Source organism: Dendrobium catenatum, unplaced genomic scaffold (genome assembly GCF_001605985.2).
Source record: "Dendrobium catenatum unplaced genomic scaffold, ASM160598v2 fragScaff_scaffold_1202, whole genome shotgun sequence".
NCBI classification, from domain to species: Eukaryota; Viridiplantae; Streptophyta; class Magnoliopsida; order Asparagales; family Orchidaceae; genus Dendrobium; species Dendrobium catenatum.
In genome coordinates, this window is record NW_021319664.1 from 640,863 (window position 1) to 668,786 (window position 27,924).

Here is a 27,924-nt window from a genome sequence, read left to right on the forward strand (position 1 = left end):
ATTATATTGATAATGAAGTAGTCATTAAACTTTTTCAGCATATGAAGGGCACATATTATAAACAGTAAGTTTTATTATCTTATATTTAATATTTTATTTATTTAAATAGTAAATTAAAATTTTTAAAATTGTCAATGTCGGTCTCAAGCCCATATGAAAAAATTAAGAAAAGTTTTGTCATAATAAATTTAGGCCCCCACTAAAAGAATTTTCTGACTTTGCCACTACATATGAATGTCAGAATCTATTCTGAAGCCGGTCCGGGGGATCGGTGTGCATGAATGGAAAATTTGAATTTTTTCTCTTATGAGTGATACAATAACAAGGTGGCGACGCTCCAACATTGAGCAATTAGATTTTCTAATAAGGCTTCGTTTGGGACAGCTTTTTTACTGCTTTCTAAAACAGAGTTTTAGTACAAAATTTTTTATTTTTGTACTAAAACTCCGTTTTAGAAAGCAATAAAAAAGCCATCCCAAACGAAACCTTAGACTAGTGCAACGGTGCTGCTACTTGTAACCCCGTGGTTTTAAGTAAAATTATAATAAAAATATCAATTTTCACTCTTTTTTGTTTTATCAAAAAAAATTAAGACCCCCTTAGGTATCTAGTTAGAGAGTGAGAGAGCGCTAGGTTTTGGTGACCCCATCCATTTTTTATTATCAACCTAGTTTTATAATTTGCCTGGATCAAGATATATTACATTTTATCAATCTCAATTTGAAAAAAAAAAATATAGAAATTTATAAATCTTTTTAATTTAATTTAAAATTTTGTAGCCTAAAACAAGGATAATTCCACACATGAAACATATGTAACTTTTGTATATTTTAAATATGACTGTTTTGTCATTTAGGTATATTTTCTAGAAAGTGTTCACCGAATAAATTAAAAAGTGCATTAATTTAAACCAATTAGAAAATAATTATGATCCTAAAAAACAATGTTTTAGCACAAGCTTCAAAATAGTATTTTTAACAATCCATAATAATCTGGTGAAACTCTAAAATTGTAAAATTTTGCTCAAACAGTTGAACATATTATCTACCGATAAAGCATTATATAAATTCTTAAAATTGATTATTTATAATAACAGTAAATTTTAATTATAATTAATTTTGTAACATTAGATTTATATTAATATTGATGCAATACATGCTTGATCAGTTAAAATTTATATTAAAATAATAATAAAAAAAAAACCTTTGATAATAATTGAGGATGGTTAAAAGAAATAACCACCACCCAAACAACATGGTTTTTGTCTAAATTTGCAAAATCAACACTATAGATCCTACGTTAAAAAACAGGGAAAAATAACAGGACCATCAAACAAGAAGCTATTTCTTAAGAACATTCTTCGAGTACAAAGCGAGGATATCCTTCTTATTAGGATTCTTCAGCTGGAGCAGCTCAGCACCATAGCCATGCTTTGTAAGCTCCTGTTTCAACTTGATCACAGTGAACTTCGTATAATCCTCTGAATCTGTTTCTTGATCACCGGCTTTATAAACAGATCCACCATCTTCTGTCTGGTTCAGTTTCAAAGGGCTCGTGGTGCTCTTCGAACGCTTCTTCTCATTTCCATGGATCTCTCCATCAAGCTCCATATCATGCACTGATTCAGTAACTGGTTGGTGGTATTCTATCCTCGATCGCTTCCCCTGCCCAGTCCTGAGCTTACTATCATGAGCGGTCTCATTGAGTCGAATCGAAGTAAGCTCCTGCTGCAGCAAATCAAGCTTGCTCTGAGTGGCCTGCAGCTGAACTGAGAGAGCCTCTGCTCTGTTGTTGGCCTCGGCAAGCGCGGCACGCTCCGTAGCCAAGAGAGACTCCAGAACTTGCACGGTGGTGGACCTCTGCTCATTGTTCTTACTAAGCAGCTCCTCCAGTTCTTTATCCCTCTCTTGCAGTCTTGTCTCCAGCTGATCTGCTTTCAATATAGCTTCAATTTCAGAAGAATGCAGTCTCTTAACATCTTCCATTAGCTTAGATCTCTCTCTCTCCAAGCCTTCAATCTGTCTCTGAGATCGTTCGATTAGTGTAAGTCGTTCCATGGCCAAGCGTTGAGCCTCGCTCTTTTCTTTCTGAGCTGCAGCTGCCTCCAATCGAGCAATGTCAGCAACTTCTATCGCTTTCTTGGCTTCACTCTCTGCATTATTGCACCTATTTTCGGCTGCGTCAGACTTCTTGCATTCGGATAGGTATTTTTCCTGAAGGTGATTCTTTTCTTGCTCTAGAATTTTGAGTTCTTTCTCGTGTGATTGGGAGCTGGCTTTGAAGGAATCCAATCTATCAATTAGATCATTAATTTCCTCCTTCAACGCTGAATTTTCCAACTCGTGGCTCTTCACCCTGGACTCTGCAACCTGGAGATTATTTGCCTCACTATTAAGACACCATTGACAAGGCCTAACAATAAAACTATGTCACATGTACCTCCAATTGTGAAATTAAACTTCTTGCATGCAACTCAGTATGGTCTATCTTTGCAGTCAGCTTCCTAATTTCTTCATCCTATAAAAAAATGCATTTTACATATGGCAGATGAAAAAATATATATAAACTAGTAATATATTTTACCTTCTCAGCTATTCTGCCAGATAATTCAGTTCTCAAAGCATCTTCCCTCTGCTGTGCCTTTTTACTGGACTGCTCCAATGTTAGAGCTGTTCTTGCACGAGCAGTTTTAGCCTCTCCAAGGGAAAATTCATATTTGCGCTTCCACTCTTTTGCCTCTTCCTGGGCAGCATTTGACTGTTCTCTTAAAGCAGCTAATCTTCCTTCAACTGCACTGTTCCTGGACTCCAAAGCGGAAGTTTGAAATTTCAACTTCTCTTCCACTGCCTTTTGCTCTGACAAAATATGCTCATATTTAGTTTTCCACCCAGCAGATTCACTCTTTGCAAGTTCCAAGGATTTCGTTATACTCGAACAACGCTCCTCCAATGTGCTGCATTTACCCCTCCAATTTGCAATATTAACAGAGTAATCATCAGCAAATCTTTTCTTATCATTAACAGCATCCTCATAACGCTTCAAATAGTCAGCTCTGTGTTTCTCATTTGCCTCCAGTTGCTTCTTTAGCAGTTCCAATTTGTCATCACTTGAACTGCATCTTAATTTGAGGGCAGTCATTTCTGATTTAATTTCATATAACTGCTTATTGTGTAGGTCCAATATTTGCCCCTTTAAACTGTTTAAGCAAGGAAAAAAAGTTTGGATTTCAAAAGGTAACCAAATAAATTAGAATTGGAAAATGCAAATTATTTTATCATGGAATTTTATGTACAACATGCCAAGCTCAAGTAAAGATTACTTGGTATAGGTGGAAGCCTACCATTTTGATCATAACTTCCAAGAAAATCAAATTTCTAATGACTTATATGGTTGATAAAGAGCTCAAACTAGGAGTTCTTGCCACTATGATGACTAAGGCTTCGTTTGGGATGGCTTTCTTAATGCTTCTTAATACAACTTTTTAGTATAAAAATTTAAAATTTTTATTAGAAAGCTGCTTTAAGAAGCAATAAGAAAGCCGTCCAAAACGAAGCCTAAGGAATGACATGCCATCTTAACATTCTAGCTTAGAATGCAAAAGTGTGGGGCATACCTCTTCAGTATAAATGAAACCAACATTTCCAATTTTCCAGTACCATGAGTAGAGGACTCGTAGTCATTAACTAAACCATCCAAAACCTGAAGAGAAATATCATTATCATTTATGTTTTATCATATTCAATGTCAGATAAAGCACAAGATATCCAATGAATCAGTAATGCTTGCACATTTACATATAACAGTTCTATAACATTAGGAAAAAAAAGCTGCAACAAAAAACAGTGCAGAAACATCCAACAAAATATTATTTGCAAAAAAACGCTTACCGCAAAAACAACATCAACTTGTGCATTCGGAACATGGCAAGCAGCTCGTAACTTTTCCTCCATGGTTTTTATCATTCTTGAACAATGCAAATCTGCCTCTAGGAAGGCATTCCTTTTATATTCCTGCCAAACATTCAAGCATTAAAATGTCAAGAAGAATAAGCCTCAGTCAAAAATATCACCCAGAAAGTTGGTTGATGAGGCTTGATAGAACTTGCAGCACAGTAATGTTAAATGCACAATGCTTCCTCTAAAACAATAAGAATCATTCCACGGTGATTATTTCCATCTTTCTCAGCTCTTTAATTTTACATAATAATTAGTCTTAGCCGTTTCATACGATTCTACAAGGTAAGGTGTGCCATTTAGTGTCACACATGAATAAACACATGGGTGCATGTTCATTGTACATAGAAAATTATGTAATACATAAACACAGGACAAGATAGGCACTTGAGACAACACAACAGCAATCTCTTGTCCATCAATTTGTTTGTCTATGCATTCATCCAAACTTATTGATGAAGAACAAGTAAAGAGATCTCTCACTAGATCATATTCAAAAACTTATATCATGACAATCAACAGTATATTACTTTTATTTTGCTTTATTTTCTTAAAGATAAAAGGGAGGCAACTAAGTGCGATTTGGAGGAAATATTTTAAACTTACAACAACAACAACAACGTCAAGCCTTTATCCCACTACGTGGGGTCGGCTATATGAATCCTTTTTATCCATTGTGTCCTATTAAAGGTCAAATTCTCGTTTAAATCTAATAAAGAAAGGTCATCCTAAATATTTCTTAACCAGGTTTTTTTAGGTCTCTCTACCTTCTATTAACATAAGTCAAATCTAATACCTCTACTCTACTTAAACGGGGGTCATTGAAGGCGCCGTTTTTATCGTGACCAACATCTAAGGCGACTCTCTCTAATCTTATCTTCTACTGGAACTACTCCAACCTTTTCACGTATATGCTCATTTCTATACTTCTCTAAGGGTAAAGCCACTCATCCACCTGAGGCATCCTCATCTCTGCACATTAACTTAATTATATGCTTGCTCTTTAATGGCCAACATCAGCACCATAAGCATTGCAGGCCTCACTACCATCTTATAGAATTTTCCCTTAAGTTTGAGGTGTACTTTTTTATCACACAAACAAAGCCCGATGCATTCCTCCACTTCAACCATCCAACTTGAATTCTGCTGATAATATCCCCATCTATTTCACCATCCACTCTGAACAATAGATCCAAGATCTCTAAAACGTGTACTCTTATTAATGACTTGATCGCCCAAAGACACAATCCCCTCACTAGGTCTATTACTACTAAAATTACACTCCATATATTCCATTTTTGATCTACTCAAGCGAAAAACTTTAGTCTCTAATGTTAACCCTCCATAATTCAAGTTTACTTTCAACTCCCTCTCTAGTCTTATCAACAAGAAGAATATCATCAGCAAAAAAACATACACCAACGTACATCCTCTTGCAAATGTCTAGTGAGAACATCCATGACTAAAGCAAAAAGATACGGGCTTAAGGCTGATCCTTGATGTAACCCAACCGAAATAGGAAAATATTTTAAACTTGAAAAAGTAAAAAACTATTTTGGAAGTATATCAATCAGTACAAATTAAAGATTTAAGAAAAGCAATCAAATATTTATTTCAATACTTTAATTTAGAGTGGTAATATTTGTTTCCAAATATGAAGACATCTTGAGCGGTTGTTGTATGCCCACATATGCCCATCTAGGCAACTCACATATAACCAAACAGGTTCATACCCAAGGGAGGGACGTGACTAGGAGGAATGCTTGCCCAAAGCATGCCTTTCCCTGAAGGTTAGTCACTAGAATTAGGCAATAGACAAGCAAGTATTCGCATAGAGGAGCTCGTAGTGCGCCCCAAAAATTAGCTCCCCGGCCTCTCCGCCACCCCTTTCTTTTTTAAGTGTCAGCGATGAGGAAAGTTTTAATGAGTTTAGATTCCGAGATAAATTTTTAGAAGGCAAATTCAGTTTTAGATAAAACATTACCCAATGATTTCGCCATCATTTTGCGATGACTTTATGATCTAAGTTCAAGTTTCTAATAGGCACAAGCCCTTATAGTTCCCGATAACAAGAGAGAACTTTCGATTAAGGTTAGTGATGCGGACATCGGCATGAAGATTTGGCACATCTATCACAGGAGGCGTCGTAAATCGACGGCTCTAATTTAAATTGTCATTTATGAGTTATTTTATGAATTTTAGCTTTTATTTTATGTTATTTCCTGTTTTACCCCTAGGTTAGTTTATTTGAGTGTTGTGGCCCAAGGGGCAATTTTGTAATTTTGATTTTTCTCATGTTGTGGCCTATATATAGTGCCTTAAGCTATTGTAAAAGGAATGAAGAATTGATTTAAAAAAATTTTGTGTCCACACTTTTGTTCTTTGTGAGAGAGCATTAGTGAGATTCCTATGGAGAGGAATCAGAGTCTTCACCAGCCGCAAGATGGGTCAGGGCTTGTGAATTGAAGTCCCTTGGAGAAGGGCAAAGCATCACCCGTCAGTCGTCGGAAGAGTCCGAGGCTCGCGGTTCTTGTCTTCTATCTTTCATTTTATCTTTGTTTTTTGTTTTGTTTCTTTTACTGCTCCCCGTAGTCGTATTCATCTTGTCATCTTCTTCCTCCTCCCCATCTCCGTTTAGCCGCTGGATTTTCACCTCCACCCGAAATCCCCCCATACCCGAACCCATGCCGCCGGCTCCACCCCATTAGCCGCCGGTCGAACCTTCCTCTCCACCCCCTTTTGGATTTCCTAATTTGGTTGGGTTAATTTAGGGATTAATTTGAATTTGAAATTATTCAAATTTAAATTTCAAATTCTTTCCTAATTTAGTTCATCTATTTTTGAAAAGTGCGTAATTGAAATCATTTTGAAATTTAAATTCAAAATCTAATTTCATAACTCCTAAATTCAAATCTTGAAGCCTTAAATGCTTTCATTAAATCCCTCCCATGTCCCTTAATGACACGACTCCCACCTGATTGTTTTTGGAATTATTTCCTAAAACCCACCCTATCTTGTGGAAACAATTCCATATCTTCCTTCACACCTAGTCTCTAATTTTATTTACTAATACTAGAGATGAGAATTAGGAAATAACAGCCCGTGGCTCCTTGCTGGAATCAATTTTTCTAAAGCATTCACTCCCTCTCAATCCCGTGAGCTCCTCTCCCACCCGTCTCCCTCCTCTTTATTTCCTTCCATGTATGATTTCCATTCGAATCCCTAAATCAATTCCCATTAGAATTCAGATTAGTCCTCCTGACGTTATCTATTCATTCCTAATTAAACCCATTAATTAGGTATGCCATCATTTTCCCTCCACGGATAACTCCCCACTCCTTCCTATGCTATTACAGGAATTGATTTGGAGCCTTAAAGATCCCCCAAGTCATTAATTCCTAAGCCTAGGTATCCGAATTTTCCAAGCAGCTTTTGGAAACAAAATTAGCTGAAGTTATTTCCAGATTTCATTAACAGGGGTTGGAGTGTGCTTCCTCTTCAAGAGCAGGCTGACATTTGAATTTCTCTGGTCTCCACCGCCTACTCCTCCCACATGGAACTTTCTACCTTCTAATACTGCAGCCCAGGTTTTCCCACCCCTGCTCTCACTTCTCCAGCAATAAGAAGCCTATTAGTTGTTGTTTTTCTACCACAGCAAATTGCTGTCCAGCAATTCCTGTTTTTCTCAAGAGAAAATCTGAGATTCTTCTCAGGTTCTGAGCAAAGAAATCATAATTTCCTTCAAATTTTGGAGAGGAGATCCTCTCCCTAGTAATCTCCTACCCGTTCTACATCAGTTAGTCGCCGAAGAGATACATAGCATCCAACGTATAGTAGCAATATAATTAGATATTAAAAATTGAAATTTATATTACCATGCACTTAAAGCAGATAGTGAACGAATGATGATGAACCCAATCAAGATCCCATGGTTCCGTCATCCCGGGCCATCATAGTCCCTAGTCTATTTAGTCAGAGGAGGTAGTCGACCAAAACTAACCGAAAGATTATTGTCGGCAGTCATGGGTTGCTTCGTCGGAGGGTATCTTATAGACTTGGGGTGAATGTTTGCCTAAGATGATAGATTTGAGTCTACATTAGCTAATAAAGGGATTTGTGCCCTATCAATTATACCATATTAATTCATCACTCAATAATTTAGAGCCATTGGGGAACATACAAGCATTGGCTATGATAGTAATTTAGTGGTACCATTTGGCAGCAAAATCGTCCGGTCAGATGACTCATGACCATGATCATAATCGTTTATCTGTGGTGCCATTTGGAGATGAAACCATAAGTTAGAGGACACGTACCATGTCCTTACTAGCAAAAGATGATTTGAGAATGAATTCTAGTGATATTCTCGACCAGACATTCACTTTTTGTGAGCTAAAGTGATTTTTAATTTTATCCACCTCGATAAACGGTTGCAGAGTGGATAAATTTTTTCTATAAGTATTTGATGATTGATTTCAAGTTTAAATATTAATATTATTAATAGATGTGGAGCTCTAGATCTTTATTAGGTCTTTGAGAATTAACCCCTTCGGTTGAGATTTATATTCAATAGGATCATTATCGGGGTGACATTAAAGTCAATTTAGATGCTTGTATTTTATAGGATTTAGAAGGCAATTAAAAAGTTTAGGATCCCCTTTGGTTGAAATTTTCAATCAGAACGATCATCATCGAGGATCTAAAATAGACCATGTATTTGTCATTTGAACCGTGTCAACTTTGACAGTTGATTGACATAGGATTGGATTCAATTACCGATGTTGTGAATTATCATACGGATATTGAGAATAAAGAGTTTTACGCTTTTAGCAATGAACCTTTTTTATAATAGACCTTGAAGGGGATAGGAAACACTTGTAGATCTCAAGTATTTCAGTGTAGATCTCAAGTATTTCCTATCCATCTTCATAAAATAGTGAGAATTTCTTCCAAAATCCAAGGAAAACAGTATATTTTATTGTAAGAAATTAACTAACGGAAGAAAAACAAACAAGATACAATTGATCCTCAATTTGAGAGGAGGATAGATCTCTCCCAAATCTCTAGACGCTGCTAGAGCCCAAAGAAAACCTAAATCTAAGAGATCTCAAATTTCAACCAACTTCAATATACCCAAACCCTAGGAAAACAAACTATTTAATGCATACAAATCAAAAGGAAATCCCTAAACAATCAATACATTCAAAATTCCCTCCCAATTTCCTCAAAAAACCTTCCAAAATGGTCCCCTAAGCTTCGGCGGCCTGATCGGCCTACACAACAGGAGGAATTCTCCGCCTGAGCCGGCCCCGTGTGAACCGGTCTAACAATACTCCCCTCCCAAAGATCCACCTTGTCCTCAAGGTGGAAATATGCTCGTGTTCCCGTGGAGGTGGCCATCCTTGAGGTGACTGAAGAACCTTACCGAATTGCTGAATCAAGGGTTGCACTGATAGAGAAACATCCCCTCCCTCGTCCAGTTTGATCACCTCCAGCCTGTGTAGTCCCACCAGATAATCTTCCCCCACCTCTTGTGGGTCCCTAACTATGGTCTTAAGTGATACCATGGCTTTGGATAGCCCTGCATCTCCCCTTATAACCACCTTTCTCCTATCCAAGATTAATTCCATCGTGAGTGCTCCCCAATTATCCTTGGTTTCCCCCAAGGTTTGCAACCACTTCATCCCCAGGATGACATCAGTACTTCCTAACTCTAGTGGAAGAAAGTCCTACCTTACCTAAATCCCCTAGATGGTCAACACAACTCCTCTACAGATCCCCTGACCTTTCTCCACCTTCCTTGTACCCATCATCACCCCATAACAACTGATGTCCACCAATTTCACTCCCAATTGGTCGATGACCTGAGTGAAAATAAAATTGTGGGTAGCCCCACTATCAATTAGCACTACCACCATCCTGCCTTCTATCTCCCCCTTCACCTTCATGGTATGATTCGTAGTGAATCCTACCACTGAGTACAAGAAAACCTTGGCCAGATCCAAATGCAAATTCTCCTTCATCCTTTCCTCCAACTCCCCCTCACCTCCCTCATCAGTTTCCTCGTCATCACAGACGATGAGAGCCTGAAGAGTTGGGTCCTTGCAACGATGTCCTGGCGTATACTTCTCCTCGCACCTGAAACACAACCCCTTTGCCCTCTTATACTGCATCTCCTTCTCCGCCAGCCTCTTGAAATTTTCACCACTCCCTCCTACTGGCTTCTCCCTAGTGGTCTCATTAATATTGTCTGATGCAGGCCCCTTGGGTGCTAGAAGAGTGGTTGTCGTCCTGTAAGAGCCTCTTGAGCCGCCATTCCTAGCCCCTTTCTCCAGATTCTTCTAATTTTCCAGTAGCTGAGCCAATTTCATGACCTCCCCCAAGTCACTAGGCATCAGAATTTTCATTGCCGCTCGGATCTCTGCCTTCAACCTCTTCATGAAGTTCCCCTCCAATACCGTATCTGATAATCGCTCCACCCTACTGGCTAGGTGCTCGAACTACTCCCGGTAGTCTGCTACTGATCCCTCCTGTGCCATAACAAAGAACTGCTCATAAAAATCTCATCTCTGATCGGTTTGGAAACGTTCTATTATGCAGTCCTTGAATTCCCTCCAATCCCTGATACATCTCCTCTAGTCTCTCCACTGGTACCATGACAGTGCCTTCCATCCAAACATAGGCCTGCAGCTATCAGCTTCTCCTCCTCCGTTAGCCCATTAACGACAAAGTACCTCTCCACCTTATATATCCACCCATACGCATCCTCCCCCTCGAAGATAGACATCTTTAACTTCCTTACCTTTTGATCTCTACCACTCCCCCTTATTCTTCCATAGCTTCCCCTCTCCCAAGTGCTCAGCCCAACCCACGTCTCCCAGTTTTCCCTTTCCTTGCCATAGCCCAAACCCCCATCAAATTCCCCTCTCTTCCTTCAAAATCAGCACCTCGACAACCATAATGTGCCTCCCGACATTCCCAATCAGCACCCCTTTGCTCTGTCCCTCCATACCCATGCCTTTCTCCATTCCTACCTCCTCTATCCTCCCTCTGGAAAGGCTCCAAAAAAATTTTCTTCTTTCTCCCTCCATGATTTACACCTCGTCTTCCTCCCTACGAATTTCTGAATTCGTGTTTTTGTTTCCTCCTCTTTTGCCACGGATGCCGCCGTTTGGTTTTGAATTCCCAATATTTTCTTAATCATGTCCCGGAGATCGGCTACTTGTCCTTACATGGAGGAAATCCTTTCCTCCACCATTGCCTTGATTTGGTTCATCTCCCCTTCAAGCATTTCTTCCATCAACTTTCTTGGCCACCATCTCGATCCGAACTTTTGTAAATCCAAAATTCCGGATTTGGATTACAAAAACAGCACTTCGTTCGTTCCCGACAAAAAATCAGCCGCTGAAATTCGCCCAAAACAGCCTACGAACGGTCCCAAGACTTGCTCTGATACCAATTTGATAGGAAACACTTGTAGATATCAAGTATTTCCTATCTATCTTCGTAAAACAACGAGAATTTCTTTCAAAATCCAAGGAAAACAATAGATTTTATTGCAAGAAATCAACTAACGGAAGAAAAACAAACAAGATACAATTGATCCTCAATTTGAGAGGAGGATCAATCTCTCTCAAATTTCTAGACGCCGCTAGAGCCCAAAGAAAACCTAAATCTAAGAGATCTCAAATTTCAACCAACTTCAAGATACCCAAACCCTAGGAAAACAAACTATTTAATGCATACAAATCAAAAGGAAATCCCTAAACAATCCCTACATTCAAATTTCCCTCCCAATTTCCTCAAAAAACCTTCAAAAATGGTCCCCTAAGCTTCGGCGGCCCGATCGGCCTACGCAACAGGCGAAATTCTCCGCCTAAGCCGGACCCGTGTGGACCGGCTGGACCGATCCAATGGACCGGTCTAACATAAGGCCTAATATAAACATATAAAATCAAATACTTCGGTCGGTGCTACGATCGTGTATTTATTCAATAATTCAAGTCATGTCAACTCTCGTTCATTCAAAGAGGAAGATCGGACTTGAACTCAGGTTCACTTTTGACCCGCGCAGCATCCTTTGGTGTCATGTGTATATATACATCATGCTCGTCATGAACCATGTGGGTACATGATTTTGAATGCATTATATAGTAGCTATTTGTATGTAATGCATGGGTGTATATGAAATATCCGTGTGTTCACATACACAATTATGCATTCGTTTGCATGTTAACATATTCTCACGCATATGTTTGCATGTATGTTGATATATGCATTTGTGCACTACTAAACATGCTTGCATGACATTTTTGTATATTGCATGGTGTGTATGCATGCGACATAATAGGTTTGTATGATGTATATGCATGTGTGCATACACATTTGCATGAATACTTGTATATTTGCATGCTTGCAAAAGCATTTTCACATTTATGTGTGTACTTGTGCATTTGCATATTGAATGGTATGTTGCATGATGCGCCCTGCATATTGCAATGTGTATGCGCACTTTACATGCCTTTCAAAGTATTTGCAAAATGCATATACAAATCTTGAATACATTAGTGTGCATTTCAACGCATTAGGGAGCATTTTTAAAATATGATCATTACGCAGATGATCATTGTTGACAAATGCACAAAATTCTATTAAAGGACCTACAAACGTCTTATATCTACTTGTACGGATGTTACGGATCCGGTGGCGTTATTTACAAGTGTGTTGGGTTTCATTTATTGTGTATAGGTGGTATGGTTTAGCTTATTTCATCTTTTGCATGTTGTTATTTCCTCCAAATTTAGCTCGTAAGAGTGCATGTTTGCTTGCAAAGGAGCTGCATGATGCATCACAAATCCTTCACTCTTCATTCGCAAGCGAGCTAATCTATCCGACGTGAGGACCTAACGCCAGTAACTTCCTGTTTCTATTTATCAACAGTCTGCAACCTTCACTACAAATTCCCTGCTTTTTCTTATAGATGAGTCTAAGCGGTGCACTAAAGGTCACTCGTTGCTTCTTGCAAGGAAGCTGTCGTGCGATACCAAACTATATTAATATTATTTGTTGGTAAGTAGTAGGCTTTCAGAAGTTGTCAACTCCTTAGCTCGTAGGCAAACAATTGTGCGCATAACGAGCCTCGTAAGGTTGTTTGTAGGTGCTCATATTCATTGTAGATCTCTTGCCCTTGCTTGTGGACGATGTGTAGTATTCGTTGCATATCGATCGCATTTGCTTGCAGCAGATTAATGTATTTACTTGACACTTAATTGTTGTTGACTGTAAGGGTGTCATAGCATTTATTGCATGTTGTTTGTTATCACCCGTAGATGGATTGTTGTGTGTGTGGTGAATCTCCTACAGTGGCTCGTAGGAGCTCATATTCATTGCGGGTTCTATCTTTGTTCGTAGATAGTATGTTATATATCTATATTCAAAGAGAATCCATCATACTTGCAGCACATCTTCTATCATTGCTTGTAGGCATATTAGTGTGTTCATTTGAAAGAGTATCCATCATACTAATGAGTTAGCTGTGCTCATCACTAATTTCTTTATGTGTGTCTATATGCAACTTACTACATTCATCGTGTACTGACTTTCAATGTTCATAGGAGACTGCCGCATTTATTTGCAAGCTAGTTGACATTGATCTTAGAGAGATTGTTACCTTCACAACTTATTCACTGTTGTCGCTCACAAACAAACTAGTGCATTTGACTGTCAATTGATTGTTGTTAATTGTAAGCGGGTTATTTTTTATTATAACCTTCTTTCCCTTGCTTATAGATATGCTGCATTCCTTGTATATGACTGTTGGTGAACATCATATTCATTGTATATCCATTGTTTCCACTTGTAGATGATTTGTTGTGTATATTGCAGGTCTTTTATTGTCCTTGAAGGCAATTTGTGGTATACATAATGAATCTACTAATGTTGCTTGTTGATGTTTGCAGCCCAGTCGGCATGATAACACTTTAATATTCATTGAAAATTTTATGTTGTTGCTTGTAGGTAAATCGTCATATTCTCCATAATTCTTGTTGATCTTTGCTTGCAAGCAAGTTGCATTTGAAATTTTGTCCACCACAAGTCTTCTGCTTATTCATTGATGTTCATTATGTTCCCTACAGTTTTGCTTAAGTCCTATTCATTGTCGGTGAATTTCGGTAACTGCCCAACATCTCCCCAATTTCGAGGAATGTTTGGGAGTCTAGGTCTGCCCACCATGCCAAGAAAGACGTGCATGGTCGATGTTTGGCGACACCGCGGTCGTGGTCTTCTACCCCACCACACCAAGAAAGACGAGCATGGTCGGTATTTGGCAACATCGCGGTCGTGGTCTTCTACCCTACCACACCAAGAAAGACGTGCAAGGGTTGCAAGGGTACCTGTACAAAAACTTGCAAGTTTTTTCAGCCTAAAAGCACGTACATGTACGTAAGTTTTACCTCGCCACGCTAAGAAAAATGAGCACAAGACTCTCCCGTCTCACTGCTAGCATCACACCAAACTCCCTCCCATCACGCTAAGAAAATCGTGCATAGGTGGTCCGCTCGTCGTGCCGCGAGCATCGAAAACAAAATTTAAGGATTTTTAGGTTTAGAGAACTAAATACCTTTTGCAAGAGATGACGGCAACGGTATCAAGGTGACAGCGTGTATGTCAAGGGCCCGAGGATTGAGGCACAAATCTTTTTTTTTTTCTCTTCTTTTTTTTTAATCTCTTTTTCTCTTTTTTAACTCTCTTTTTTCAAATAATAATAATAATAGTAATAATAATAATAATAATTATTATTATTATTAGTAATAATATTAATACTATTAAGGGGGAGAGAGGTATGTTATAGGGTGTCTTGAGTGAATTAATTTGGGCTTTGGGTGTTTTGGGTTGTGAGGTAGAGTGGCAAGAGGCTAAAGGCTGCTGGAGGTAGAATCATTTGGGAGTAGGACGTGGATCCGATTGAGAGGGAAGTCGATCAGTTTTGACTAGGTTAGATAGCAAGTATGTTGGAGTTTGGCTTAGCGTGAGTGTTCGACTATGGAATATATCGATTGGATCGGCGGAAGCGAGATCGGGGTTGGCATGAGGTGGATCAGGTGTGGATGGGTCGAATAAGAGGGCAAAGGAGGGATCGAGTAAGTGTTCGTCTTGTTGGATTGGAAGTTGCGTGAGCAGAGGAGGCGAAGCCGCTCGAGTTGGGCTCTATTCGAGAATAGGAAGTGGAGATCTAACGAGATTGTTGGAGGATTGAAGCTCATGTGATCAGCATGGGATAGGGTTGTGGACGTCGGATCGAATGGGTTGTAGCGGGATCGATTGGTTCAAATAAAGAAGGATTGTGCGTCTGATAGAGGAATTGACGGCTAGGATCTAGGTTGGCAAGATCCATCGACACACGTAGGTTTAATCGGCTGGATCGGTCAGATGTGGAGAAGTAAAGAAAGGATCGACGGGCTGTGACTGGTTTCGGCTGTGAGGAAGTGTCGAACCGAGAGGTTGGGGTCGGATGCAAGCGTCGGCTTGAGGAAATCGAAGCAGAAGATTGCAGACGGCTTGCTGCAAGTGTGAGGTACAACATGTGTGAGAGTTTCGAACAGTGAAGGAACTGGGTTCGACGTAGTGATTGTAGTCGGATGGCAGGAGCTGGGTGTCACAGGGATTGGAGATCGACACAAGGAGAATTGGGGTATGACAAAGGATCAGAGGCAATGGTTGTGCGTGTGGAAAGAAGAAAAGATGACGGGCGCTGTTCTATTTCATTTTAATGAAGAGAGCGGAGTGGATCGCACAGTTCATGCAGAAATCATGCGACAGCGTTGGCACCGAACATCAGCAGGTACATATACTTTATTCTTTATTATTATTATTATTATTATAGATGCCATAATCATTAAAAAAAATTATTTTGCCTTGATTTGCGCTCTATGGCCTCAAAATCCATGCATCTTTGCTACGTGATCCGTACCGATTGTCCCGCACAAGATCTATTAGGCAATATTACAGTCATTTTTAAATGATTTGAATGTTTCGAACACAATAGCGAAGTTCGTTTTGAGTTTGAACATCGTTTGGGCAACATCACACAACTTTTTCAGGCATAGATCGTTGATTTCGATCGTCTTTGCCCGATTCAACTGTGAGGGACTCCCTCTTAGATAAATTTGACGTTTCGATCGCAATGCGCATTCTGTTTGACGATCGGAGACCATTCGGGCATTTTAGTGACGTGTCACACCCATTGACCATTGCTCACATCACTAGTCTCAGTCTTTTTTGTGTTTCTTAGTGCATGGGTCAACACTCGTCATATATGAATGCACCCGTAAAGGATCATATTAGGGGTACGGCTATTCCCGATGAGTTAGGTCAAAGGACTCATCTCAATAAGCCTTCACCTTGAGACACTCGACCCAGGAGCACTCAACTTTCTCAACAATTTTCCTTAACAAAAGCCACCCGCCTCTCACTACTAGCTATAAGAGGCACAAATCAACCAAGCTCACAATTATGGCTCCGCCAACCATAATTCGCCCACTGCTTACTCGTCACTCATATTGAGGGGCTCACCTCTCATGGCTCACTCAAAGCACAAACTCACTCAAAGCATTCATTCCTAAGGAGTCTCCCAAGACACTCGCCTCCAAGGACTCGGCCAAGGAACTCATCATGGGCATCCCGAGTCACATCAGTCTATGTGTCTGTGCCAATCGGTACTTGTCATATAATGTATTTGTGTCAATATAGCATTTCTTGTAGCTATCTTAACCTTATAAATAAGTGGTCAAAAGGCATATTTAAAACTTCATGCCATTTTTTACTGCTCACAGAGATCACTTAGCTTCTTATCTGCTCTCAATACTCGTTTTCTACCCCATCCTATTATCATGTTTTAACTAGCCAAACTAGTTAGTAAGATCGTGTGTCACCTATGAATGAATTTGGACCCAAACCTGCCACTAAAGTCTCTATACAAATTTTCAATGAGGGGTCTTGATCTATTTCTTCATGGATTTTTTTCATTTTCTCTAGCATTTTATGTTCTATTTATATCTTCATTGATTCAATGAAAAATAGCTTTGAGCATTTGCAAAAAACTTGGTCCATAATGAGTTGGAGCTGGCAGTTTTTGAGTTGACTTGCAAATCAACCACAATTAAGATTAAACTAAAATATCATTTTATCTCCTTTTTTTTTCTTAAACTTTCCCACCACCTTCCCAAAGCCTGAAACCCACTTCAAACTTACAAAAACTGAGCCATACCCCTTTTATAAATATATCTAACTCAAGTTCATCTGTTGTGATCAGTCTATTAAAAATTTATGACATCCTAATCACATATCAAACTAACCTAAAATCACCACGATTTGATAGCAAACATCCCAAATCTTTGACATGGAGGCCTTTATCCTTTTTCACAAAAGAGCTCTCATTCCTCTACTACCATAAAATTTAGGCCAGAAATCTATCTAAAAACATTAAACTAGTCAATATTTTTCTTAGCATTCCACAAACTTTAAATCTACCACCAGCACTCTTAACAACCCGTGAAATCTCCCAAAACTTCTCCATCACTAATAATCAATAGCATTTCCAGGTTTATTATACAAAAACAAAATTGAGGGTGGGCCTGTACTCAGTGGTCGAAGTCTCCTACAACTGCTAAACTCAAAATATTTGCACTGCATCACTTTTTTGCATTTGGTTGTAATTGATGGGATGTAGGCAAAAAAATTCAATCATTAAAGAAATAAAAAAGAAAAATAATCAATGCATAAAACATACCAAAATTTTCATGCAGTTTCATTCAACTGATGACTATCATGTTGTAGATTTCGCAACGATCTTAATTTTCAAGTTTTTTGCATTCCTAATTGATGGGGACATCGATAAGAGGTTTTGACACAGAAAATCGATGGTCATGATGGAGAATATTTACTTTTGATGCATTTTATGTATTATTTATTTTCTTTTAGCCTTTTTTCCATTTTTTCCCTTATGGATAATTCGTCACTATTGTATCCCAAGGGGCATTGTCATCTTTTATTTTCTTTGTCATTGTGAGGCCTATATAAGTGGCCATTTCTTATGTATTGAAGGATGATTGATGAATTGAAATTTTATTTTGCTTCTTCTTCTTGTATGAGAGCTAGAGAGAAGGGAGAGTGAGCTCGAGGTGAGCAAGTGCAAGGCCCACCAGTCGTCGGAAGAGTCCACGGCTCGTGGTTAGTTTAGTTCATCTTTGTGCCCTTCCATCTCCATTTTCCTCCACCACTTCCTCCACCTCCCTCCCAAATTCCGCCGCCACCGCTTGCTTGGATATCATTAACCAAATTCTTCCCAAAACCCCCACCACCGGCCTACTCCCAATTCCCCATCCGAATTCCCAAGCCCCCTCTCCACCATACCGCCGGCCCCCTCTTTGCCCCCACCATTAATGAGGGTTAATAGCATCATTACACCTTCCCAAAATAACAACTCTTGAGTTAGAAAAGAGAAGTCCCCAATTTTGAAAATCGAATTTTGAATTTCAAAATCTTTCTTAATTTGTCACCGCCATATTTGGAAAGTTTTAAATCTCATTCAATTTAACTTTAAATTGAAGAGGATTTAATTATTCCTCCTTATTTAGTGTGCTGCAATTAGAAGCTTATAACTCCACACTAAACCCCCCTCTCCCCCTACAATCCCTCGGCCCCATGCTTGGCCCTCTCCCATTAATTCTCCAATCAATGCACTAATGATAACTTAATTTGAAATCAAGTTTCAAATTCTTCCCCCCCCCGCACCCCTTGAGTTAGGAAAGAGAAGTCCCCAATTTTGAAAATCGAATTTTGAATTTTAAAATCTTTCCTAATTTGTCACCGCCATATTTGGAAAGTTTTAAATCTCATTCAATTTAATTTTAAATTGAAGAGGATTTAATTATTCCTTCTTATTTAGTGGGCTGCATTTAGAAGCTTATAACTCCACACTAAACCCCCCTCTCCCCCTACAAGCTGTCAGCCCCATGCTTGGCCCTCTCCCATTAATTCTCCATTCAAGGCACTAATGATCACTTAATTTGAAATCAAGCTGCTGTAGTCTTAAACACAAGTTTTCAAAATGCAAGGTGTATTATCTTTCCATTAAAGCATGAAAATGACAATTTCTATAAGCACTTCAGATCTCCATACAGCATTGAAGGCATTGACGGCTAATAAGCTATCAAAAGCTTGATATAAAAACTCGCCATACGCTACAATATAAGGTAAATACACAACTTTAAATCGCACAACAGGCCACTTAAGTATAGATCAAGCGAGCAAAACATAATAATTTGAATCAAATTCTAAACCACACCAATCGAAAGCCAGCATAAAAAAAACATGGCAATAATGACTCACGATCGCTTAGTCGTTACCTCAAATGTCTTCTTGAAAAAATTATGAAGAAGCTTTTCATAATTCAATCGCGCTAAGCCAACCCCCACAGCTTCAGAATTGAAAGCACTAAGTGCCTTCTGCATAGCAACTTCATGTGCTTCTCTTAAAATTGCCTAAAACAAATCGAAGTGAATAATGTATTCATACCATCAATAAGATGAAACGATGAATAAATGGTCACATATATCTTACTTCCTCTGCTGGTTTTGTTCGGTCAAAAGAGGATTTGTAGATCTCAGTAGCAGAATCATATGCTCGACGGCATTCTGCCTCCTCAACACTCTGAAGAACATGTGATCATAAAGTTTGATTAATAAAAAAATTTGTTAACTTAGAACTCCCATTTTTCAAAATTTTGTGCAAAACATAGGTAGTTTTCCACTTTCAATGCATCATAAACCAAACTTAATAAGAATGATTTATGTAAATAAGATGATCTAACAATGTCATTTGTGCAAAGTTGTTGATAAAGTAATAATAAAAGCAAAAGCATTAACAAATGCACAATGATATAACAAATCTAAAAAAAGAAGATAAACCTGCCAAGAGGAAGATATAGTAGGCACAGCACCCTTGTTGATGGCATCCAAGAATGACTGTGTAATGCCAGCAAGAATGGGTCCAGTCATAACAGTAGCACCAATTTGTTTAGGCCTGGTTCTCTCGAAGACAAACTCAGTCAAAGCATCCAGGCTAGACCTAAACTCAGGCCGTAATCTGTCAAGCTGAGAGAGAGAGAGAGAGAGAGAGAGAGAGATCATTAACTTGTTAACAACTACAGTTAGAAGGTAATACTTCAACAACAGAATTAATGATGTTCATACAGGTATTTGATCCAGACGCTGCAAATCACTTTCATTGTTCAATGGCCGTACAAGAGTAAAGCAATCTCTATCAGGGAAAAGAGCACGAATTGACTCCCGAATCTGTCAATAGATTATAAAGAATAAGCAAATCCACTTGAAAGCGAATACAAAAAATAAGAACTTCTATAAATAGCTTGCACTTCATCATATAAATGATAGCCAGCAATCCGAGTCGTATACAAAATATAGAATATATTGAGTACACATGCAAATGAATTTTATTACCTCATTCTTTGCAGATATGTCCTTTCCTACACCTTGAACGTGCCTCAAGGCTAGCTCTAAATAATCCCGAGGAGTAATTCTTCGGTTGTCCTCCACCAAATCCAAGTAGAAATCCTGACAAGTAGAGATACACAATTTACACATCAAAGGAAGAAAATGCGTGAGCTAATTCCAAATAGATATGTATGGCATCACATTAAAAAATGATATATCATCACCCTCAATAGCCAAATGAAGACTGGAGAGAATTGTCCAAGTTCAGATGTCGTAGTCCTACCACCAGAGGCTCGAACACGAATATGTTTAGTCATTTGAGTGACCAAGGATAAGCGATCAAGTGCAGCCTCATCAATACCACCCATCTAGTGGAGATAGCAGTGTAGATGTGAGCAATTAATGAGTTTGTTGGTAAGCATTTAACGATAATACATTATTATAGCAAATCTAAGACTTCAACCCCAGCAGCTACTAATTTGTCAAGACATCTTTTTACTAAATTTACTATAAAATGTTTTGACCAGCCAAAAACTCGAATTTTTACATCTGAACCAACATTTGTTCAGGCAGTAATATTTTGTATTATTATAGGATAGCATGGACACAAAATCCATCTCATCCGACAAATTAGAGAAAACAAGAAATTCCTACCTGATTGTATATAAACATGCTTGACAAAAGGACAGCCAGGGAAAAAATCTGGATGCTGTAAGTCCCCTGCAATTAAATACACAAAACAAAAGTGAGTTAAGCATAAATAATGGCTCCAGTACTTTCTTCTAATAAGGGAAGATCAAGCCAGTAACTGTATTAAACATTCCCCCAATATGCTATAAGCTTACTGCACAGCAATTGCTATGTAAATACACATGAAGGCTTGCCCAAGAGCTTCAGTAAGATAAAAAAACATTCAGTTCAGATCAATAATTATTAGAATTATTCAACTTAAAGAGTCTAGTAATTACAAGCACGCTAGAGTAATATTATAATCAACAGCAGATTAACTAAACCTGCACAAGCCCCCTGTAGAATAAAATTTTGGCGGCATTTTTGTTTTCATGCAATAGCAAAATGAATACCAACTCTGGGATACAAAAAATAGATTTAATCATATAATTTTAATTCTCCATTTTTCCTACTTTGAGATCCTGTCCTTGGCATCTCATGCAGTAGTGTCATAGCTTTCTCAAGCGCAAAAGAGCATCACAAATATCTACAAGTAGTTTGAAAATCTAATAAACTCAGAGATGCATTGCTCAAATTTCCAAAAGGTTGAGAATGAAATTAGTCTTCCAAACATGCCAATAACGCCGAGCTATGATGCACAAACACGGGCACAACGACATGCATACGACGCGACACAACACAACACAACACAAACACGAGACACGTCAATTATTAAAAATATAAGACACGGACACATCTTGGACATGGTATTATAATTTTTATATCTTAAAAATAGTGTATAGAAATTGAGTAAGCACAATATTTAGAATAATTGAGAAATAATAAATCATTTAACTAGAATTTGTGTTTAAAATTATTAATATTAGGATGTCGAGAGTTGGGTGTCGATGAGTTTTAAGCATCGAGAGGGGAGAGGACAATGCTATCAAGAGTCGGTCGGCATCAAGTGTTGAGGTCGACACAGCGTCGATCATCTGTGTTAAGATGATGTTGGTCAAAGATGAGATGTCAAGACGACGCAAGAGCGTGATTGTAGTGTCAAACTTTAATTTTTAGATGGTTTTGAAATATTGATGTTGTGATGGCATCGGACGTCGATGTTGTGATGGCGTCGCACTTTGTTGTGAAACCCTAGCTGTGATCTGCATATAGAAATAAAACTGGTATGTTTCGGGAATGGGTATTGAGTGCGGACAATTGATTTGAGATTGCTAAGAGGAAATTAAAAAAATAAGTTTTATTTTTTAATAAATAAAAATTTTGAAATATAAGAAATTAAATTAAAAAAAAAATTCATAAAATATTTAAGACATGTATGTCAGATACACGTGTCCAATTTATTTTTAATATTTTTTTAATCGAACACATCTTCTGTGTGTCTGATATGTATCAGAGGCGTGTCGAACGCGTGTCTTGTTAATACGTGTCAGACACTACATACCTCATTGAGGAGAAGTGTTAGTTGATGATAGACACTCAACTAGCCTTGTGTTGTACAACCAAAACTCTTCAGCCTAATTTAACCATAAATATTTGTACTCTAATATTAGCGAGTAAGCATTATACATTGAGATTGCCACCATTCTGACCTATAGGTCAAAATATAAAATCAACACAATAGACCTTTTAAAATACCGTGGTAAACCTACTTGACATCAGTACTGCTACCCTACATTGGCAAAAGCACACCTTTTATTTGAACTATTATATTACAAAACAAGCATATCAACAACAGATGCCAATAAAAACAATAACTACTAAACTGAATCAGAAAAATCCACTTCATGAAGTATTCAAGCTGTTTGACTATGATTTTAGTCCACTTGTTCATTCTGAATCCATGAGTAGGGGTTTAACAATTTTAATTCTATGCTTTCAAGTAAATTTTAGAATTGCAGAGGTAACAACAAAAACCATAGAACAATAAATAAAATGTATAAATGCGGTTAAAATTGAAATATGATAGAAAGATATTTCCAATTTCCAGTAAAACTAAAACTTTCAGTAGATTGAAAAGATAAGCCAGGCATCCTAGGAACAGAAATACAAAAACAATGCATTAATTGATGATCAAATTCTGGTTCAGATCCAACGTTGCTATATGTACTGTTTCATCAAATATGCACCCCATAAAAAAATAATAATGAAATATTTTGTATGGGACACATATAAAGGACAAGCTAACCGTTTGATCATAGGCATCAATCCCTTCACTGTCCAGAAGTAAGAGGTTGTATTCAGTTCCATCAAGGGCTGTTCTCTTTAATGGCGCACTCCACATCCAAAGTCCCTTCGTGCAAGGCCGGTGAGTGGAAGAAACTTGGAAACCACTACTTCTTCCCAAAAGCTAACAAAAGTCCACAAATGCAACATAAGATAAAATGAATAATAAAATACTAACATATGTGCGGCATAATGACATGTGCAAGATGCCAAAAGTTAAAAAAATAAAAATAAAAATTACTAGCAATATCTGCAATAAAAAGAATAAGGCCATACAAGACAACAAAAAATTGATAATTATTAAGGTTGAGTTTGTACAATTGGTTTGATATATTAAAAAAAAGGCTGCTCTGAACATTGCTACCACAACAGAGAGCTAAGAGTTGACAACAGATGTGCAACTAGACAAGATATTAATAATACAAGGGAGCAGAACTAGCAAAAGATATATTGGAATTGAAATTTAACTAATTTAAATGCCCTCCAGTGCGAATAGAAAAAATATACAACATATTAACAGAAATTAAGAAAACAACAATAATAAAATACTGGGTCGATTTAGAACAGCTTTCTATCAATTTTCTTTTCAAACCATATTCACACTAACAATTTGTTAATGGTTTTTCAATTGGATTTCAGAAAGTTTTGCTATCTAGAAAAAAAAAAAAACTTTAATCAAGCTCAAAATCTTAAGTTTTAGTGGTGCAGCTGTGTTTAGTGGTTTCTCAGTCCAAGATTTCATAATTGTCATCTAAATAATAAAGAAATATATAACTTCAAACTAAACGTAAAAGATTGGAGAAAATATTTCTTTACTGATTTCTACTTCCTTCAAAATTTATATAACACACTATATAAATACAATGAAAATAGTATTATGTTTCAATTTAGTGAAAACATCATAAAAAGAAAATTGTAGTCTTTCATAACCAGAAATCCTTAAATGCATTCAATTGCAACAAATAAAGGCAACACAAGATTAATTTTTGTCCAAATCTACCAACACTTCCCCCACAAGCTATGGAATAAATATTCATCATTCCAAGCTTGTTCAACATGCTTTCAAAAATTGATTTGTTTAGAAATTTAGTGAGGAAAAAATGTTGTAAATGTGTAGGAATATAGCATATATTAATGCCACCCTCTTCAATTTCCCTCCTGATAAAACCGTGATCAATTCTTACATGCTCATTCTATCATGTTTTAATGAATTGTTCATGATGATACTAGTTGATTTACGGTCACTGTAACTATAATAGAAGATGTGCTTTGTATTTGTAAGTTTCCAACAATCTCTTTAGCCAAATGAATTGAAAAATCACTTGTGACACAAAATTCAGCCTTAGCATAACTCTTAACCACCATTGTTTGATTTTTTACTTCTCCATCATAATTTTGCGCAAAATCCTTAGGTTCATTTGTTATCCTCATTTCCAAGCCAACCTGCAATTGCATATACTTCTGTCTTTTTTTTTTTTCTTTTTTCATTCTTATGAAGCATTAAACCCCATCCTAGACTACCATTAAGATATTTTAAAATATGATTCAGATCATACAATTAGGTTGTGTGGAATATGATAGTGTCAGCCGATCGGATTGTACCATTACATCGAACCTCAATTCAATTTGTTGTACTAGCTAGGAGGGTGCGCGCGCAGGTTTTCCCCTTGTTTGGGTTCGGGAGCTTTGCATCCGATTTTTTTTTTTCGTATAACATCCCAACTCTGTGTACCTGAGCACCCTGCAAAGTTTGATGGGAGAAATAACATAGAGCTTAGCACCGAAGCACTCTAAATTTGGCGCCTCAGCGCTGTCAGATGGGCCGATGACAAAGATTTGAGCGTCATAGCGCTACATATTAGCAACGCAGTGCTTCAAGGCAATTTGGACAATTTTCTTTCTCATTTTTTTAAGCGTGGCGTCCCTTGCTATTATTTACTTGACTTTCTCTATTGTTTTTTGTGTGAGAGAAGAGTAAGAAAAGAGAAGCAAGGAGAGAGTAAGAGAGAAGAGAGATCTATACATTTTTTCTCCAATTTTTCATAGTGGATTTATTGGTGTGGTGTGACTAAGTGTTTTTTTTGTTTTTTCGTTTTCAAGTTTTTCCACGTTAAATCTCAGTGTCATTTACTTTATGTTGCATTCTATTTTTTCTTATTTGTTTCGTTGCATGGTTTACTTCCACATCCCCAACACATACAAGTGTCTCTGAGTGAAAGAATGCATAAAACAGACCCACTATACTTCATATGCAATGTTAGTTATAGTTATAAAAGATAAATAAGTCTCTGCTAGCTGTTGATATCTTCCTTTATTCATAAGTGTGTCATCTCGCTATATTTCCACTTTTAGTTATTCTCAAGTGTGATTCCCATTTGTTTGCATCAAGGTTTTCAAGTCTCCTAAAGTAGGTCAGGAGGGTGGTCATTTCGTTGCAAAATGTAAATACCATTTTTTACTAAGAGCAACCTCCATTCCAAGGAACAACTAAAGTGCTATAAGATCTTTCACCTTAAATTCCTCCTTCAGCTTACTTTTTAATTCATGTATTTCACGTACATTATCACCAATAATCACAACATCATATACTCTTCCTCCTCTCTCTGAATTTTACAAACATCATGTGATCAACTTTTTCTTATTTGTATCCCAACACATTCAATGTAGAAGTGAACCTAGTGAACTATACTTCTGGGTATTGTTTCAGACCATAAAGAATGTTTTTCAACTTAAAAACTTTCCCTTTTTCCTCTTCTTATTGAAAGCATGAAGGAATGTTTGTACACTTTTTTTTATGTCAAGTGATTAAGTTCCCAATCTAATTTTGCTGCTAGAGAATAGAACATGTATGGTATTAAGCTTTGCAACTAGGGCCAATGTCTCACCATAGTTGATTCCATAAGTTTATGTGAAGCTTTAAGCAACAAAGGGAGCCTTACCTTCAGCATTTGCTAACCCAAAAAAAGGCCATAAGTCTAAAGCTAAACAAACACTCGCAGCTAAGAATAAAAAAAAACCATAAAGTAGAGCAGTTCAAATATCCTAAACAAAAACAACTCCAATGTTTCAAATAAAGCAAACAGCCATGGCAAGAAAAATCTTCTAAAACCTGAGAAAGAACAACAACCCTGGAACGCGGGCGAAAAGCCGCTTAAATATGTGAAATATGGGTAAAGTACCTGATTAAGAATAAAACTCTTTCCCTGGCGCGCCCGCCCACAGACGGAAACAACACCGATGGGTCCCTTGACTAGCTGCAGAGCAGCCACAGCCTCGGGGTCCATCACGAACTTTCCCTTCTCATCGCAGTAAACAAGCCGAAGAGGCCTCGCCGGCCCGACGGCCACCGATTCAGTGCCGAGATTACTACTAGGGCTCGCGTTGTCGGATCTCGTCGATACCTCCCTTTCCTTAGCCGCCGACCCCCCACGAAATCTCAGCCTATCCATCATCTTCTCCGCTCTTACTTCCCTCAGTCTCTTACTCTTCTCGGCGAAAGACTTCTCCGATTCTTTCGAATGTTTCTGCCGCTCGGTTTCTGCTACAACGACGGCTTTAGATTTTTGAAATAGAGGTATTCTTGCCTGGCCCTTTAATATTCGGATCTTTTTCTAAATGGCGTATTTCTGAAGCTTCTGAGTGATGTGGCGGTGGCTTAAGGTTTGTAATTATATGATGGACCGCGGTTCGGACAGACCGGTATAAATTTATCCGTTAAGAAAGGGAACGTGAACAGTATGACGTCTGGTTGAAATATTTTAAAATAATCAAAATAAGGGAATTCGTGGAGCTAAGGGAGCTAAGAAGGGAGATGACAAGAAAATTGTGCAAGAAATTGAAATTGAGATGGCACATGGAATTTTAATATTATGTATTATAAAAATAAAATATTATAGTTTTGTGTGAGCTGTGTTTAATATAAACATAAAAAAAATACTTAATCAGCTTTATATTGTGAGCTCTTAACATATTTTTTGTGAATTATTAACGTTTAAGTTCTATATCCAAATATTAAGAAAACTCAATTTGACATGTCAGTTGGTTCAAGCTCAATCAAGTTAAATCAAGCTAAATTAATTTGATATGCTCGGTCTCAGTTTAAAAGAGACTTGCTAATTTGCATGAGAATTCAGCACAAGCAGATAATCATGATCCATCAAATCATCACAAACGAGTGAGTACAACTTATTAGTCGGCCTTGGTGATTACTATCTATGAAGTCATCCAATGATGACTATTAAAAGAAGGACGACTTCTTAAAGTAAGGCAACCAGGCCTTAAGACGTTGGTAGATGACTTCATCAAGTCAAACCCTTCGATTGGGTCATATAACTAATATATTTTTCTCTTATTTTTTTGTGGAGGTGTGTATATAGCTACTTATGTAGCGTTCAATCCCCCACCCCAATCTATAAATAAGGGATCTTATTTGTTTAGTTTATATGAATTTATATACTTATTACGTGTAATAAAAGAGAAATCTAAAATAAATTTATTTGAAAAATATGAAAACTTTGAAATAGAGCATTGTGATGCTGATCTGG

At 37.7% G+C, this 27,924-nt stretch overlaps 1 protein-coding gene across 1 annotated transcript; it reads right to left on the bottom strand.

Moving 5' to 3' along the window:
* Positions 1 to 1,159: 1,159 nt before the first annotated feature.
* On the bottom strand, positions 1,160 to 26,984 carry LOC110095414 (guanylate-binding protein 3-like). The gene is made up of 14 exons (XM_020820949.2): positions 26,560 to 26,984; positions 23,343 to 23,504; positions 21,122 to 21,187; positions 20,692 to 20,835; positions 20,474 to 20,587; positions 20,207 to 20,308; positions 19,922 to 20,107; positions 19,575 to 19,664; positions 19,361 to 19,495; positions 3,888 to 4,010; positions 3,614 to 3,699; positions 2,584 to 3,196; positions 2,440 to 2,517; positions 1,160 to 2,369 (listed from the first exon to the last, which is right to left on the bottom strand). The coding sequence occupies exons 1-14, from the start codon at positions 26,830 to 26,832 to the stop codon at positions 1,341 to 1,343; spliced, it is 3,201 nt and encodes a 1,066-aa protein (XP_020676608.1). The 5' UTR covers positions 26,833 to 26,984; the 3' UTR covers positions 1,160 to 1,340.
* Between the last annotated feature and the right edge of the window lie 940 nt (positions 26,985 to 27,924).

What these genes read in the sequence shown, in the direction of transcription:
- LOC110095414 (XM_020820949.2), bottom strand. Translation starts at nt 26,832, where the DNA reads ATGATGGATAGGCTGAGATTTCGTGGGGGGTCGGCGGCTAAGGAAAGG. An exon ending in GAACAAAACCAGCAGAGGAA is followed by an intron (nt 19,496 to 19,574) that starts GTAAGATATATG and finishes GATTTGTTTTAG; the next exon opens with GCAATTTTAAGAGAAGCACA. An exon ending in GTTTAATTTCACAATTGGAG is followed by an intron (nt 2,370 to 2,439) that starts GTACATGTGACA and finishes AATAATCTCCAG; the next exon opens with GTTGCAGAGTCCAGGGTGAA.